Raw genomic sequence first — 18,125 nt, 5'->3', positions numbered from 1 at the left:
CTCCATTGTATGTCCCAAACCTGGCACCCCACTCCCTGAAACATCACTGAATTATAGACAGTGTTAAGTGATTTTCATTTATCTTCTCACAAGGATCCAAGAAGGAAAGGATTAGTGTTCCCATTTAACAGATGGGGAAAGTAAGGCTCAGAGAGATTGAGTAAGTTGCCCAAGGTCACAGAGTTGGAAGTGGTGCCATCAGGTTCAGTTTAAGGTCTATATGTTTAACTCCCTGTGCCAGTCAGAAGTCAATCAGAGAAGCAGAACCACTATATATATGTGATATAGAGTGACAGATTTGTTTTAAGGATTGGACCTTGAACGAGCAATTGTTGGAGCTCATTAAATGGTCTACATAAGGCTATTGCTGCTCCACACCCACCAGGGAGCCAGCGGAGAAGCGACAGTGTGCCTGAGCCGCAAGGGCTCTGGGGCTCTACCCTGACCTTCTGGGCGTGAAAGAATAGATGCTTCACTCCCACCTTCCAAGCCTTGGGCAAAACCTCTCTTGTGGCCAAAGCAATGCAGAATTCTACAGGGAAAGGAATCCTGGATTTTCTTATTTCCACTTAACTAAGTCCCTTTAGCATTTCTCGTAAAGCTGATTTCTTGGTGATAAACTCCTTTAGTTTTTACTTGTCTGGGAAGCTCCTCAGTAAGGAGTTAAAATAAAAACTTGACCCATGTTTACTCTATATTTTTAAAAATTTTGAAATTATGTTTTTGACATTTTATAGGAGTAATTTGGCCAAATATTTCAAATTTCATGTCAAAGACTTGATTCTAAGGAGATAAGGATGTTCTCAAAGATTTAGCTCTAAGAATGTTTGTGGATGTGCTGAGTATAATAGTGAAATATCAGAAACGTGCAACATGAGGGGACCCATTAATACCGAAATTTGTTTCAAGAATGGTTGTTTCTGGGTAAGTGGAATTTTTAGATTTTAAAAATTTCTTTTATCTTGTTCATATTTTCTTGTGACACTTGTGGAAGAAGATAAAAGAAAGCTCGAAGGTCACAAAGTCCAGCTGTGCTGCTCTTCCCTCCTTGTTGATGTCTGCTGAGGTATTCGGGCCCTGGCTGTTGTCCTCTCTGCTCCAATTCCTGCCACTATCTCAAGAAAGGTCAGGGTCCGTGGGCAGAAACACCCCAACCCTAGCTTTTCAATTCCTTATATCCCATTTCCAGTGACCTTCTTCACTTCTGTAATTCACTCCACAGAAATTTTAGATCCAGGCTTCATTCGGAACTGTTCCTTTCTGACACTTCTGTGATTTTTGCTCTGTTTTGCTTTTAGATGAAAAATGCCTTGTTTTTCTAATTAAAAGAAGTAACACACATTTACTGGAAAATTTTTTCAGGAAATACAGAAAGATTCAAACAAGAAAATCAAACAACGAAACCCAGAGCTTACACTCAGTGTTTTTGTACCTTTTAAACTTTTTGCTAGAAATAGTTTTTTGCTTGCTTTGCAAAATGGGATCTTACTATTCATTTTACTTTTATAATTTGCTTTTCGCCACTCAATGATTTATCTTTCCAAGCCAGTAAATACAGCTCTACATCATCATTATTATGGCTGAAAAATACTTTATTGTCTGGCTGCAATATTCTTTATCTAACCCAGGGTGTCTCCATTGACATTTGAGGCTGGATAATTCCCGGTTGTGGGGCTGTGTCATGCACTGTAGGATGTTTAGCAGCATCCGTACACCTCTACCCACTGGGTGCCAATATCACCATCTCCCCATCATGACAATTGAAACCGCTTCCAGCTATTTCCAGCTGTCTCCTGTGGGCAACATTGTCCCAGTTGAGAACCACTGATAAGATCAATCTGCTATTGTGTGACATTTGCCTTTATCTACTTTGTCACAGTTAAAAACAGTAGAGTTTAGAAAGATCCTAACACATATAAACTCAGCACTTCTTCAGATTACTTCTACAGCTTAAATTCCTAGCAAGGAAGAGTGTATTTTAACTTTTGATGTGTATTCCCAGACTGTCCTCCAGAAAGCTTGTATTAATTTAAAATACCATTAAAACAGCAGAAATGTCATTTCCCCAGATCCTGTCCATTTCCAGGTATTGCCAATCTTTTTAATATTTCTTAGTGATAAGATAAACAAAATATTCCTTCACCCTTTTAATTTGTAATCCTTTGATTGCTAACTGGGTTGGTCACTTCTACTGTGTTTATGGCCATTTGCGTTACTGCTTTTGTGAACTGCCTTTTAACGTCCTTTGCGCCTTCTTGGTTTTGTAGGAGCTATTAATTCTTCCTTCCAGTTTGCAATTTTTCTGGTAACTCTGATGCTGAGTTTCCCTGCACAGAAGGTGTACATTTTTATGTTGTGAATGACCAGCCTTCTCATCGGGGTTTACCCTCAGTGGTGTCATGCTTAGGAAGATCACCTCTGAAGTCTGCAACTTCATTTAGTGTTTTCCTCCATTGGACCAACCTTTTATTCTTCTGCATCTTTCATACTCTAACACTAAACCTTTCTGACCTCTACACTAGTGTGTATTAAATTTGAATGTACATAGAAATCACCTGGAAATCTTATTATAATGCATGTGCTGACTCAGTATGTTTGGAACCAGACAAGGGAGTCTGCATTTCCAGCAGGCTCCCAGATGATGTCAATGCTGTTCCTGGACTGCACTTTGAGTCACCAGATTCGACACCTTCAGCCCTCAATTCTCTGTCCTTCCCACCTCCATCTCTGATTGGTTCTCCCTTGAATTTGCTTCCCTTCCACCTAGTGTGAACCCCAAGGGCAGTCCCCTTTGTTTTCCTGAAACAACAACCTTGACATTCTCCATCCCAGCGTTGATAAAGCCACCACGGCCTCCAGTCTCCAGCCACGGCGCCACAAGGAAACCGTCTAACTGCCATGCTTCCATAACAAGGGTGTGACTGCTAAAGTCAGATCAGCCCTCCCTCACTTTGTTCCTAGTCAGTTCCCTTTCCCATTCCTTATAGCTACTTTGCCTGAATTTGACTAATCCCCCCAAGCCCTATTCCCCCTCCTTTCAGGCCTCTTGTTCAGTGAACAACAAGGAAAGGAGAACCTCTTCAACCCATCTAGCGGCAGTCACATTTAGCAAAGGAACTGCTGCGGAACTTTTTAAAGAATCCACTCAAAAACCCAGCATCATGTTAAGATTTCCCAACTCAGAAAATTCTGCTTAAAGATTTATGAATTAGCCTAGACTGGGTAACAAACATATTACACCGTTCTGACAAGGCGCCTGCCAACATTATTCTGGTAGGTTCAATGATTTCCACTTGCAGACCAGGAAACTGAGGCACAGTGAGTTGGCATAAGCACAGAGTCAGAGCAAGGATTTGGATCCCGATCGTGTGACACTATAGTCTTAGGTCTCAAACCGCCCACTCTGCTGCCTGGGGAGCACAGCAGGCCTCAGGGCTCCTAAGAGCTCAGTTCTACAGTGGCATCTGTTTCTGTGATAGAGAAGGGCCAGTAATCACTAATGGTTCTCAACTCTTGGAGGCACATTCAATTCACTTAAGGTACTTTTTTTTGCTGAGGAAGATTGATCCTGAGCTAACATCTGCTGCCAATCTTCCTCTTTTTGTATGTGAGCCCCTGCCACAGCGTGGCCACTGACAGACGAGTGGTGTAGGTCCACGCCTGGAACAAACACCAGCTCCCAAAGCGGGCGAGTGGAACCTAAGCAAATTATCCACTAGGCCACCAGGGGGGCCCTCCCTTAAGGTACTTTTTTGGAAATTTTCTTTCTTGAGCCTCATCGAGGGAAATTTTGTTCAATTAGTCTGGGGTGGGGCCCTGGCACCACTGTTTTTAATCTGTTAACAAGAAAAGTTATCCCAAATCAGTGGTTTTCAATATTTTGATAGTCACTGGACCCTTGGCACGAGGCCCCAGTTACTCTGACAGGTAATGTGCGACAGGTGTGTGCCGTCTTTGTCCCACCAGGAACCGTCTCTGGGTTTCAGTGACGCCCTTGTTATCCCCGGTGCAAACACAGACCACCCCAACCTTCCAGAAAGAAGCACATTAGGAAGAGAGAACCGAAATGACCTGGGGAGTATTGGTCGGGGAGCGTTGGTTTACGCTAGCGGCTCTGCTTTCTTCCGTGTGATTTCCAGTTTTAAACGTAACTCTGATTTAGTCAAATCTCATGCACCATATAACTTTGTCGAAAATTCTCCCGGACTCCTCACTTGTGGACATTTAAAACGTATAGACACATGTGCCTCTTTCCTAAGTCCCTCGCGACCCAGAGCAGGGCTGGGCGCTGCGGACGGAGACCCCCGAGATCCCCGCAGCTGCCGCAGCCGGACGCGCGAGTGCCCCTGGCGGAGCGCCTGGACGGGCGGTGCCCGGAGCCCCGGCCCAGCGAGGACACACTTCCACCGCGGGCGCCCGGTCCCGGCCCTCACCCCGCGCGCACCTGCCCGGCGCCGCGCCCGCCCGCCCAGGTGCGAGGGAGGTGGAGGCGCCCGGCCCGCCCCGCCCAGGGGGCCCGGCGCCTGAGTGGGCCGGTGGGACGTCAGTCAGGCGCCGGGGGCGGGGCCTCCCCTGGCCGGGATATAAAGTCGGGCCCGCGGGCGCTGCAGACGGCGAGGTGTACCGGGCCTGCAGGGTGAGGTTGCGGGCACACGGGGCGCGTGGGGCGCGGGGTGTGCGGACGGGGTGCAGCTGCCGGACGGTGGGGTTGGGGAGCCGCGGCTCGAAGGTGTCGCTGCCACCTTCCCCTCTCCGGGAGGCGGGGAGGTTAGTCCCGGGGACCTGGGGCCGGGGCGCGGGGCCGCAGCCGGGACGCCCCTCCTTACCTGCTCCCCGCCTTCTCCTCTCCTGCCCGGCCCTAGAACATGGACTGCGCCCGCCTCTGGCTGGGGCTGCTGCTGCCCTTGGCGGCCGCGCTGGACTTCAGGTACCACCACCAGGCAGAGATGGAAGCGTTTCTGAAGGCTGTCGCCCAGAACTACAGTTCCATCACCCGCCTGCACAGCATCGGCAAGTCCGTGAGAGGTAGGGCCCTGCCGCGCGTCCCGCCCCCGGCCGTGTCGCTGGTCAGCGCGCCTTCGCGCCCCGGGCTCCGTGCGCCGCGCGCTCCGGGCGGGGCCGTCCGCGCGTCCTGCTGGCTGGTCTGGTCGCGGGGCAGTCGGAGACCTGAGTTTTCCTGTCGTCCCCGCGGGGCTTGGGGGTCGCTGAGTCCTGCGTGTTAGCGCCGTCCTGTCTTTTTGGACCTTGCAGACATGAGTTGCCGGGGATGTGCGTTTTAGTTCCTTTTCTGGATAAAACTTCTGCCAAGAAAGTCCGTCTGTCCGTCTCAGGTTTCCCTTTCTGTCGGCTTCTTCAAATACAGCTCGGAATGTTAGTATCATTTCCAGTCTCTCTTAAACTAAAACAGTGCGGTTCTGTTGGTGAGATTTCTATGTTATGTATAATTAGCTTTAGGGCTTAAAGTTATGCAAAACTGTCATTTCTACAAGTTTCTTTTAATCTTAAATAGTACAGTTCTAGTGGTAAGATTTGTGTCATGTGTAATTAACCCTACAGCTTAAAGTTAGGCGAAAAATTGCTCTGGTACTGATTAAAGGCGGGTTTTAAAATTATCCGTTTGAATAAGACGATTGCTGGGTAATACATAGTCGTTGCCAGTGATTGCTACTGCTCCTAGCCTTTTCACGTTTATCATTTAATTGCTTTATTGTTTTAATTGAGAAATTATATATTAAATATAAATATACAATTATATATTGAGTAATTCTTATTTTTATAGATGGGGAATTTGAATCCTAGAGAAATTAAGTATTTTGCCCAGGATCACCCAGACAGGGAGCTTTATCCCCAGGATTGGCACTGAGATCACTCTGCTTCAAGGCTTAGACATTTTGGGGACGAGGCAGATAACTTTATCAGATATTTTATTATTTCTTCATCTTCCTTTATTGCCTTGGTACTCTGAAAGAGCTTACCAGACAATTTAATGCTTAAATGAAAAGTTTTGTCAAGTCTGTGCAATTTGGATCTCAACTCTTTATAAGGTGTGTTCAGACTCTACCTAGATTTTAGCTCTGAGCTTTTGAGACAATTGGGAGTCTCTTAATTACCATATTCTTTTCTCTTTTGTTTTTGAGGAAGATTAGCCCTGAGCTAATATCTGCTGCCAATCCTCCTCTTTTTGCTGAGGAAGACTGGCCCTGAGCTAACATCCGTGCCCATCTTCCTCCACTTTATACGTGGGACGCCTACCACAGCATGGCTTGCCAAGCACTGCCATGTCTGCACCCGGGATCCAAATCAGTGAACCCTGGGCCGCCAAAGTGGAATGTGCGCACTTAACTGCTGCACCAGTGGGCCGGCCCCCTACTGTATTCTTAATTAATCATTTTCCAAAAAAAAGTAAGGTCAAGGTTTTTATATGAAAGAAGTAGTATTCGATGAATTTACTTACATGCAATGCAAAATAAAAATCCTGGGCGATGTGTGTAATGATACTTTCATGTTTAGGCAACATTGCCGAAGAGTCGATGCCAGAATTACTCTATATCGTTCTATAAGCCAAAATTGTAGAGGTCGGAGTGTGAGAAATCATATCTTGAATCAACGTATGGATTCAACCTTTTGAAATTATTTTCCCGTAAGGCTAGAGAAGAGCAATTGAAAAAGATCTAAGAATACTAATTATGTTGATAAAGGAAACAGGACACAACTAGCTTGAGTTATTGTTCAGTCATCATTTAAACCACAAGATGACGAGGATGTTGTTAATTGTAAGTACTAAATGATATGGTAAGTTTTTATTTTTTTCAAGCACAAAGTGCTTGTGAAAGAAAGTAGGGCACTCTCTTAATGTGCACCAGCTATTTTGGTCTCTCCTGCTTGGTATCAGACCACAATAAGAGTGGAAGCCAGCAGGCTTAATTTTTTTACCTTGTATGCACTCTTGTGGTTAGTTAAAGGACTAAGGAGTTATCGTGTAAAAATAAAATCTGACACTAGGGGTCAAATGTTTGTGTGGAGTATGTTCTGAATAATTACTCAAATCAAGAAAAATCCCAAATCTGCTGTTGGGCTCCAAGTGGTAGGTTAAAGTGTGCCGTAGTGACTGGGTGTCACTTACTGCAGCGTCCCTGCATGTTAGCCTGAGCCCTGAAGCCGGTGCTCTTCCCGCCAGACAGGCACTTCTCCCCGACGTCCTGCCCTCTGGCGTAAGGCAAGTTTGCTTCGTGAACGGGGTTTACCATATGTTATTTCTTTTTCTTTTTTTTTTTTAATAAATGTGGGCAGCCTACCCAGATGGGAAAGTAATAATCTACCTCGCCAAATACATTTTCAGTTTTTGTAAATGCCTATCTCGCATATATTTACATTGCTGTAATCATAGATTCTATTCCACTTTTTTCCCCAATTCACATGATTTCATTCCACATTTCCATGAATTGACAAAGTCCGCAGATGTAAATTGGTTGCTGTATGGTATTTCCCCCTCTTCATGGTGTGAATTTCCTCAGTCATTCACCTCTTTGGGGCGTCTGTGCAGTTTCTGATGATCTCTGTTATAAACAGTGATGCTGTAGACCCATTGATACATGTCATGATAATTACCTTCTATTACAGTTGGTGATTTTTTTAATTTTTAATTTTGAAATGTTTGAAACTCACACAAAAGTTGAGCACATGTATGCTCTTCACGTGGATTTGGCCCGTGTGGACTGACCGTATACAGTTGAGCCTTTTGAAGGAAACCCCATTACCTAATGACATAGTAAAGAAAATCTTAGGTGAAGAGAGAAGCAAAAAAGAACTCCAAAAAAGAACTGACCAGGGAGTTGAGAGAAATGAGAAAAGATACAGTGTTCACTGGCTCATGCGTTCATTCCTCCATTCCATTAAGGCAGCACCTCCCTTTTCTTTTTTACTCCCCACCTCCTTTGTCCAGCAGGATGCCTGGCCCACGTTCAGTCTCTATTTCTGTTTGTTTAATGGATTGAATATGTGCTGAGCGAAAGCCGTGTGAAGCAAGCAAAGCTGTGTGCCATTTGTCCCCTGCCATCAGGTCGCCCCCTTTAAAATACAAATGTATTTATTGTAGATTTCTCCAGCTAGGCTCTCCACACCCCCAAAAATTAGTTATAGGACCATTTTAAATGAGATTTCCTACCATCTCTGTTTTAAGAATCTTGTCTTGCCTCCTGCTAAGTCTGACTTTTATTTACCTGAATAAGGAAGGTTGCAAAGGGGAGGAGAGGATAATAAAAACCTCTGTGATCAGGGCCACCCCGTGGTCGAGTGGTTAAGTTCTTGCGCTGTACTGCAGCGGCCCAGGGTTTCGCCAGTTTGGATCCTGGGTGCAGACCTAGCACCACTCATCAGGCCATGCTGAGGCAGCGTCCCACATGCCGCAGCTAGGACCTACAACTAGGATATACAACTATGTACTGGGTGGGGGTGGAGGGAGGGGGGTGCTTTGGGGAGAAGAAAAAAGAAAAGGAAAAAAAAAGAAGATTGAACAGATGTTAACTCAGGTGCCAATCTTTAAAAACAAAAAATCTCTTATCAAGTGCATTCCATGTATTAGGTGTTTTAATACATTATTTCCATCTCAGCAATTCAAAGTAGGCATTATCCTTATTTATGCAACAGGTCAAATGAGGCATGGAGAAGTTAATTAACTTGCTGAAGATCACACAGCTGATAAGCGTTAGAGGGAGGATTCAAACCCAGATCCATGTGTCTCCCAAGCACATCTCTTCTCTTTAAAGAAGCGGCTTGACGCCGATGTGGATGACTGCATGGAGAGGGAGGTTGTTAGTGGAGAGTTTCCGAGTCATGGTTTGGGCACCTTTGACCTAAGAGTGTGGCTTCTTCCAAGGATCTGGAGCTGTGTTGTCCACTACAGTAGCCATGAGCCACCTGGTGTGGGGCAGTTGAAATGCGACTAGATCAAGCTGAGATGTGCTAAAAGTGACTTTGAAGACAATACAAAAAAAGTAAAATACTCCATTAATAGTATTTTTATATTGATTACACATGAAATGGTAATATTTTAGAAATATAGATTAAATAAAAATACTTAAAAATTAATTTCACTTGTTTCCTTTTTCATTAATGTGGTTATGGTTACTAAAACATTTTAAATGACATATGTGACTTGCGTTATATTTTGTTTGGGCTGTGCTGATCTGGAGAGAAATTTATTAGTAATTTTTTTCTGAGTGCAAAAGGAATCCAAGTACATTTAGAACATTTGGAAGATACAAAAAAGCACCAAGAAGAAAATTAGAATCTCACCATCCAAAGGAAACATTTAGTAGACTGGAATCACTGTGTACACTGTTTTGTGTCTTTCCCACCTCTCACTGAGCCACATATCTTGTTTGTCCATGCAAACATGTTATTTCTGAAACTTGATTTTTAATGACTGCTTTCTGTTGTCAGTGGACATACTATTGTTTATTTAACTTACACCTTGTTGTTGGACATTTAGTTTCTGAACTTTTCTCATTATAAACAATGCTGTAGTGAACATCTTCGTAGCTAAGACATCAAAAGTTGTCAAGGCACAGGCTTTGGAACCACAGCGCCCAAGTTTACACTCTAGATCCTGTACTTTGTAGCAGTGTGCTACATAAGAGCTGTTGGTAGGGATACATTTCCCGAAAGGAAATTACTGGGTCTTAAGCAGTTTTACATATTTGATACACATAACCAAATTGCCTTGCAGAAAGATTGTATTAATTTATAGTTGCATGAGAGATGTATGCTGAGAAAAAAACAAGTCTTCCAAATCTTATACGACTCGTAAATCAGTACTGGCATTAGTGGTTTGAAAGATTACTGTAGTATTTGTCAGTAGGTACAAAGGTTCAGATATACCGGATGAAGATGTCCTCGAGATGGGCTGTACAGCATTGCCTACAGTTAAGATTGTATAGTTAAAATTTTTCTAGGAGGGTAGATCTTGTGTTAAATGTTATAATAATAATGATGGTGAAAGATTGCTGTAGTATCAATTTTTCATTGTTGTGTTTAAAGTATAAGGGAGAGTTTATTTCTCATGATTTTTCCCCAAGAACTCTCACCTTCACATATTCATTCAACAGATTTATTGAATTCTTCTGCCAGGAGTCTTCATATCATTTCAGAAGCTCAAAAATCTCCCTACAATTGGCTTCGATTCCTGCCCCCAAAGAGGCAGGTACTGTGTTCACACAGATCTCTCATTGTCTACTGCCCTTGACTGGGTAAATTTTGACTGAGATTTGCCCTCGGAAGAAACATTGTATATAAAATTTTACCACGACATTTGGTTTTCTGTCACCCTCTGTTCATTTCTCAGGTGTGATCGTTAAGCCAGTTTGCCTGTATAAAATGCTCTTTGTGATGTAAATATTGACATGTTGAGGACTAAATATCAAGAAAGCCACTAAAATCTAGGAATTTCGGCTGTAATACACATTTGTGATTTAAAGTTAGTACATCGGTTTAGCAAGACTTTCCCCTTCTTGAACTTGAAATGCAAAGTCCTTTTCTGGAACATCTTATAGATTTCAGCCTTGCTTTATAACCATTCAGGGTTTCTTAAAGACACTGCCTTTTTTTATTATAAGGAAATAGTTTGGGTTTCCCCTATGTTTGTAGTATAATATTTTAAAAGAGGAAATTGAGACAGAGAATATCCAAAAAGTAATACAGAATTTTACTCTGCTTCTTATATCTAGTAACCATTTTTATTCCAAATTTCAAATATATATAAACAACAATCTCTAGGGGCAAGTAGCATTTGAAACTTAAAAAAAAAAAATAATAATGACAGGCAACATCATGTGAGTTTTACTACTGTTTGCCTGGCACTTTATGTATATGTTTCACTTAATTGTTCTAACAATGGTGTGAAATACCATTATCATCCCCCAATGCACGTGTGAAGGGTTGAGATTGAGTGAACTGTCCATGGTTAGTTAAAGACAGAGGGGTGAATGGGACCAGTCTGCCTTGAGCAGAATGGTGGACCCGCACACCTCTTTGCTGTGGAGAAGTTTCCCCACTTACCTTTCTGTTCTTGTCCCTTCTCCCCTCCCCACCCCCCTGCCCCCTCCCCTTGTCACCTCTCCTGTGATTCTGAACCGGTTGGCAGGCCTCCTCTATCATCCAAGAGAAGGCCTGGATTAAGTGTTTTTAATGTGCTGAGTGGGCTGTGGAAGTCCTTGACCCCTTTTTGGTATTCACAATTATATCCAAAGCAGTTTGAATTCCATCTTTCGCTGTAATCTTAAAATTTTTTCTGTATGCCAAAACTCTGATTTTGAGGCAGAAGGAGAAGGCTGAGATGCTGGTTTGAGCACTTAGGGGACGCTCACCCCACCACCTGCCATCTCCTGAGTCGAGAACAGTGGTTCTCGCTCAGAGCAGTGCCGCCCCCTAGGGGGAGTTTTGGAAATTGGGAGATTTAAGTTGTTATCCTGGAGGGGGACTGTCCTGACGCCTCCTGATCCTGTCAGCAGTGTGTGGAATGGTCACACGTAGGGAGAATTGGTCCCCGCCTTTCCCAATGCCCTCTGTGGGTGAAAGACAGCTTACAGTGATCTGAACCTAAAACCGAACTGTTTTATGTACAAACACAACATGCTTTCTCCCACAACTTTAATATGCACTGACCTTTCCAGGAATGTAACTGTACATAAATTGAGGGAAAAGTCTGTTTTGTTTTTCCCTGAACTTGATTGAGAGATATTTAACATTCAGAAAGCCCTGACCCCGTTCCCACACAGCTCAGTGAGGCTGCCTTTGTAGGGACGCCTGCCCCGTGCCTCTCAAGAACCGAGAGAAGCATCTGACTGTCAGTGTGTCCTCTACAGGATGGTGCCCGAGTATTTACGTACCAATAGTAGATTTTCTTATAACTTGCTTTCCTTTTATTTCTTCTTTATATGCAGTTTAAACGTTGTCTTGATCTTTTTGAAATCATGTATGTAAACATGTATTTTCTATGAATTTTATGACAGCATGGGAAAGGAGTTGCAAAATACAGGACAGGAGAAAAGAGGCATCGACTGAGAGGTTAGGAACGACTGCTCTAATATCACAGGCACGGCTGACAAGGACCCGCTTCAAGTTTATGTAGCCAGCATCCAAGGGGGCTTGGTTTCTGTTCTTAATCAGTGAACAAGTGTGTCTGGAGGTGACATTGGTGACAGCAGCGTCTGGGGTTGAGACGTGGTAACTGCCATTAGCCCCGTTTCCTCCTTTCAGTTTATCTAGAATCCCTCTCTAAGAGCACAGAGGAGGGAAGGAAGATAAAAAGTAAAGGGTTTTAAAAAGATTATGTTGAATACCAGCATGCATGTGGGTTAGTGGAAGGAGATTAAATCAAATCTTCCTGTCTAGTGACTGAAAACGACGGGTGTCCTCCCAGCTCCATCACGGGTCAGTGTAATATGGTCTAGTAGTTTGCTGAGAGGTCAGGAAGTCCTAATTTGAGTTCGTGTTAAAATAAGACAGACATGAGTTGCACATTAAAAATCTTTCTCTGAGCCGGCTGGTGGCGTAGTGGTTAAGTTCGCACGCTCTGCTTCAGTGGCCCAGGTTTGCTGGTTCGGATCCCTGGCACGGACCTAGGCACCGCTCCTCTGGCCATGCTGTGGCAGGCGTCCCATATATAAAGTAGAGGAGGATGGGCACAGATGTTAACCCAGGAAGAGGATTGGCAGCAGATGCTAGCTCAGGTCTAATCTTCCTCAAAAAAAATTTTTTTTTAAAGTTTCTCATGTCTGTTTTGTGAGCATTCCTGCATGTCAGAGGTTCAAGTTAAAGTACAGATTTTCTGATCTGTGACCCTTCACATACATAGTTCTGTCAAGCTCACCTGGACAGCTCAGTCTCCTCTGCATCAGAAAACGCCACCAACTTCACACGAGTCACCTTCACACTGGCCGTACAGACTCATTGTGCCCTTGCCCAGAACTGACGACGCGGCCTTCCTGGGGGGTGTTCAGGCACTAACGACAATGCACGTGTATTCAGAGGGTTTGCCCACACACAGGTTCGGTGCCAGGAACCAGCTAAGTAAAGCCTCCATTGGTTTAAATAAAGAGCTTTCAATTAGTCGCTTTCCCAGTTTTTAAATTTCTCTGATGGGACTCTCTCTGAGGAAACTGGAGCCATACTTAAGGAGCACAACCGAAGTCACATGAGCGAACCGTTCTCCACGTCCGTACCTAACTCTCCTGTCGCGCAGAGTGTGCAGGTGTGTTACGAATACAGTCAGCTAAAACTTAGCGCATCACAGCTTTAGAGCAGGAATGGATGTTAGGGACCAGCTGATCGTTTATCAGTTAATCGTTTATCAGTTAATCAAGGCTGAGTTCAAAGGGTTGCCTCCTCCTGGAAGCCTTTCCTAGTCCCCTGGGCGAGCTGGAGTCTCCTTGGCCTCTTCCTGAGCGTCCTCCAGGAGCGCCGTCTCTGTTGCACCTGGAGGCAGGCCCAGGCTTTGCTCCCCTTTGTCTCCTGGGCTGGAACGTGTGCTTATTTTCTGTGACAGGCGCGCCTGGGGTCAAAGCTGAAGAGCTTTTCTGTGCACAGTGAATGCAACGTGAATGTAAATGCACTTCATACAGGGCAGTGTGTGTTATTCAGTGTGTTGTTCTGTTGTGTAAGTATCCAGTGTGTATATTTTTATGTAAACTTTTATGTAGTTACATATATGTGACTTTATGTAACTTTATATAGTTATTTATGCTGTATGTGGTGAGTACTTCGTCTCAAGAAAAGGAAATTGTTTTCTTGCAGTATAACCATTTTTTTGCCAGAACTGTTTTACGGTAAGTACGCTGATAACCCGGAGAGGCAGAGTTGCAGGCCTCCCAATGCCCCAGCTCAGGGCGCGTTGCTGAGCCTCAGAGGAGGCAGCAGGGAAGGCCGTGGCTTTCAGGCGGTGGAGGGCTAGTTGAATTACTCACTGACGCGCCTAAGGTGGTTCTGTCCCCCCTCCTCTGGCCCCCAAACATAGAAAGAGAAGAGAGAGTAAATATAGGCGATACATACGCCTCCATTAAGAGTTTAAGAAATAGCCCTGGTTTTATTTGAACAGCGCAGGAATAATTCAAGTGTCTATCAGAGACTGTGAAAAGAGAGAGAAAAGGATCATGTGATGAAGCCTTCTCCTGCCCCCCAGAAAAAGGTAAGCAGAGATTTGAAACCCCTCAATTTTGTGTCTTTTTTCCCCTTCTGTACTCAGGAATGTTGCACAGATTTGCGATGAAGGCACGGACGTATGTAATTATGCTCGCTGTGAGCAGTTCAGAAAGGCACGGGTTTGGGACTACCCAGGTGGATAGACTCTTAAAGGCATCCTTAACTTCAATTTTTAGTCCCTGTTAAATAGTCATTCCTTTGCCCATTCATAACTCAGTTGAGCTCACCCATTGAAATTCTTTTAAAGACGGGTAGTCACTCTTGTGAAACTATGGACACCTGGGGACAAAGTGGGGAGCACAGATCATTTAACATGTGGCAATTCCACAGGAGTTTTCCCATTGTTTTTTAATAAGAACGATTGATTTACACCTTGACAGTAAGACGCGGTGCACGTGGAGTTAAATTTCAGATCAAGGTTGCTCAACTAGGGAACACACTTTGTTTATTTCTACTCCTCTTGGGCACTCAGAGGAACAGTCTCACTATACGAGACAGAATCTAGAGTTAGGCCCACCTGGTCTATCATTGGTTACTGGAGAGTTCCTTTCTCAATGTGGGAATACCACATTCTAGCCTTAACAAACAGTTAATTGGGCTTGGTTGTCTTTTGAGTTTCAAGAACATGTACTTCTAAATGTACAAAATGTGTTTTCAGACTCAACACCATACATTAGTTCAAAGTGCAGAGGCAGAATGCAGGTGCAAAGGCCCTGAGGCAGAAAGGGTTCTGCCGTATTCTAAGAATGGAAATAAGACTGGTGAAGCAGAAGCGTAGGGACGAGGGGAGAGTGGTATTGGATGAAGGTGGAGATGTGTGCAGGGGACAGTGCACAGAGGCCTCACAAGCCAATTCAAACATGGAGAGTTTGAATTCTCCTCTAAGAATAATGGGAACCCGTTGAAGGGTGTTAAGCAGAATGATGTAATATGATGTAGGTTTGAAAAAAGATAACTTTGGCTGCTGAATAGTGAATTAATTCAAAGGGGGCAAGAATAGAGGCAGGGAGAATTACCCAACTATAATAATCCAGGCAGATGTTGATGATGGTGATTTGGATTAAGATGCTATACAGTCCTATATTGCTTAGCGATGGGGACCATTCTGAGAAATGCGTCGTTAGATGGTTTTGTCGTTGTGCGAACATCGTAGAGTTACTTACACAGACCCAGATGGTACAGCCTACAACACACCTCGGCTACATGGTGCTAACCTGATGGGACCACCATCGTGTATGCGGTCCATTGTGGACTGATACGTCATTGTGCCATGCAGGACTCTTTTAGACATGGAGAGACGTGGAAGGATCAGAGATTTTTTTAGAAATAAAACCAACAACACTTGCTAATGGATTGGAAGGGGAGTGGACAGAGACTGGGAAAAAATTTAAAATCCAGGATGACCTTTAGGTTTAATGCTTGGGCAACTGAGTGTATGAGGTGTTATTCACCAAGATGGGAAAAACTAGAAGAGGACAAGTTTGGAGTGAAATCAAGAGCTCTGGGTTAGACAATTTTGAGTAATTTTGAAATCCTTAGGAGACAGCCAGTGGGGGTGTCCAGTAGACAGCTGGGGATGTGTCTGACTGTAGAAAGAAACTTGAGAGTCGGCAACATGTAGATGGTATTGAAACCCATGAGACTCATAAAAGAATCTAACAAGAGTAGAGATCAAGAAAAGGAGGCCTGAATAGAGCTGTAGGGCACTCCAGCATCTAGAGTCTGGTAGACATAGAAGCCAAGAAAAGAGATGGAGAGAAAATCAACAATGAGCTAGGAGGAAAATGAAGAATGGTGTCGCAGACATCAAGGAAGGGCAGCAGTTCCAGAAGGGAGCTGTTTCCGGCTCCCATGACCACCGACTAGGGAATTAATTGCTGGCAGCACTCAGGCTCCATGTAAAGTGCAGACCCACACTGGGTACCAGGTGCACGTCAAGAATCTTCATGTTTACTGGAAACGTTGCTTTCTCCTTGGTATGTCCTGACCCACTGACTGGGGGTACAGAATAACACCATCAGTGAGTGAACATTTCAGAAGTTTAGTGCTCAGAGTTTGGTTCAGGGTCATTACCGTGACTGCAGGTGTTCTCAGAGATAAGCAAGAAGTGCGTAAAACAGACCAGCTGTGTTAACTCTTTCTTGGCTGAGGTCATGGTTGACCATGCTGAATACTGCTGTAAGTGAAAACTGAGAGCCAAAAAGTTAAGTGACATGTCCTAAAGTCTGGTTAGTTAAATCCTGTTGTTCTGTAGGCAGGTTCATTCAATTTACTCAGCAAACGTTTATTGGATAGTTTATGGCCTGTGCTAACGTAGGAATATAGAGGTAAAGAACTTAGACGTGGTCCCTGCCCTGATGGAGGTGACAGTCCGAGAGGCAGGTGGGAGGGAAGAGACGTCAGTAAATACAGATGTGATCAGCCCTATGGGAGCATACGGCAGGGGACTCGCCATGGCCGAGACCTGAAGGATCAAGAGATGTCAGCCAGGTGGCCGGGGGAAGGGAGGCAATAAACAGCACATTCAGAGGCCTGGTGGCGAAGGAGCATATTGACCTGGAGAAAGAAAAGAAGTTCGTTGTGGCTGGAGAGGAGAGAGAGAAGGGGAGAGAGGAGGCAAGGTGGGCAGATGGTGGAAGACCTGTACACTTAGAGACCTTTTCCTTCATCCCAGGGGAGTCATAACCATCCTAGGGATTCACGCCTCATGGGAAAACAACAGAGTGGTTTCTTGATTGGAGAATTTCTGATGGTTTTACAATTCATTTGTGCTACAATAAAGGTTCCCTTTAAGAAATATGGTGGAACAGCCATTTTGGGGGTGAAAAAAAACCAGAAAATACAAACACCAGGGCGAGTAAACCAGAGCACCAAGAAAATGAAGTATTAAATCTATAAAAATAATAACAGTTCCTAAGAACTACCAGTGTGAAGAGTTCTGATTTAAATATCATAATTGGATCAAATTATTCACTTAAACCTTAAAGATAATTTATTCTTACCAATAGAACTTATTAGAAACATTTCAATAGCGTATTACACGTAGTGCCTTTTCTTTTTGCCCTTACGGAGCACAGATCTCATAAGAAGAAATGATTTTTTAATCAGCAATTTTGGAGACAAATTCTGTGTATGCCAAAGTTATGCTGAAACTGGTAAATATTAATTAAATCTGGAATTCATAGAGAAATGCCAGAATATTTAGGAACAAATATTTTTTTCCAGCTGTGTTGAGATGTAATTGGCATATAACATTGTATATGTTTCAAGTGTGCAACGTGGTGAATTCATGCACATGTTTCTTGTACATGATTGCTGTAATAAAGTTGATTATCAAGTCCTTCACCTCACGTACTTACTGTTTTGTTGTGGTGGTGAGAACACTTAAGAGCTGCTCTCTTAGCGGTTTTCAAGTGTATAATATAGTGTCATTAACTGTAGTCATCATGCTGTGCATTAGACCCTCAGACCTTATTCCTCTTACAGCTGGAAGTTTGTCCCCTTTGACCAACCTTTCCCCGCTTCCCTCATCCCCAGCCCCTGGCGACCACCATCTACTCTCTGTTTCTGTGAGTTTGGCTTTTTTAGACTCTGCATGTGAGATCATAGAGTATTTGTCTTTCTCTGTCTGACTTATTTCACTTAGCATAATTCCCTCAAGTTTCATCATGTTTTTGCAAATGGCGTGATGTCCTTCCTTTTTATGGCTGAATAATAATATTCCATTATATATACGGTCATGTGCCACATGACAATGCTTCAGTCAACGACAAACCGCATACACAACAGTGGTCCCATAAGACTAGTAGCACGTAGCCTCGGTGTGTAGTAGGTGAACGATCTAGGTTTGTGTAAGTGCTCTGTGATGTTCACACAACGACAGCATTGCCTAAGAATGCGTTTCTCAGAACGTGTCCCTGTCATTAAGT

The 18,125-nt window shown here is 43.8% G+C and overlaps 1 protein-coding gene across 2 annotated transcripts in view; it reads left to right on the top strand.

Moving 5' to 3' along the window:
• The first annotated feature begins 4,509 nt into the window (after window positions 1–4,509).
• Window positions 4,510–18,125, top strand: part of CPM (carboxypeptidase M) — a 62,903-nt gene continuing 49,287 nt past the window's right edge. Inside the window, exons 1-3 of one of the 2 annotated variants that reach the window (XM_070622018.1) lie at window positions 4,610–4,636; window positions 4,863–5,025; window positions 14,093–14,182. Coding sequence is in view for 1 of the 2 variants with exons in the window: in XM_070622017.1 (XP_070478118.1) it covers window positions 4,866–5,025 (160 nt within the window). In the remaining variant the exon portion in view is untranslated. Of the gene's footprint in view, window positions 4,637–4,862; window positions 5,026–14,092; window positions 14,183–18,125 lie in introns of both variants that reach the window. The other variant, XM_070622017.1, reaches the window with a different exon arrangement.

Source organism: Equus przewalskii, chromosome 5, assembly GCF_037783145.1.
Source record: "Equus przewalskii isolate Varuska chromosome 5, EquPr2, whole genome shotgun sequence".
In the NCBI taxonomy this organism is placed as follows: Eukaryota; Metazoa; Chordata; class Mammalia; order Perissodactyla; family Equidae; genus Equus; species Equus przewalskii.
Note: the sequence above shows the minus strand (reverse complement) of the source record. Positions and strands in the feature narration are given on the sequence as shown.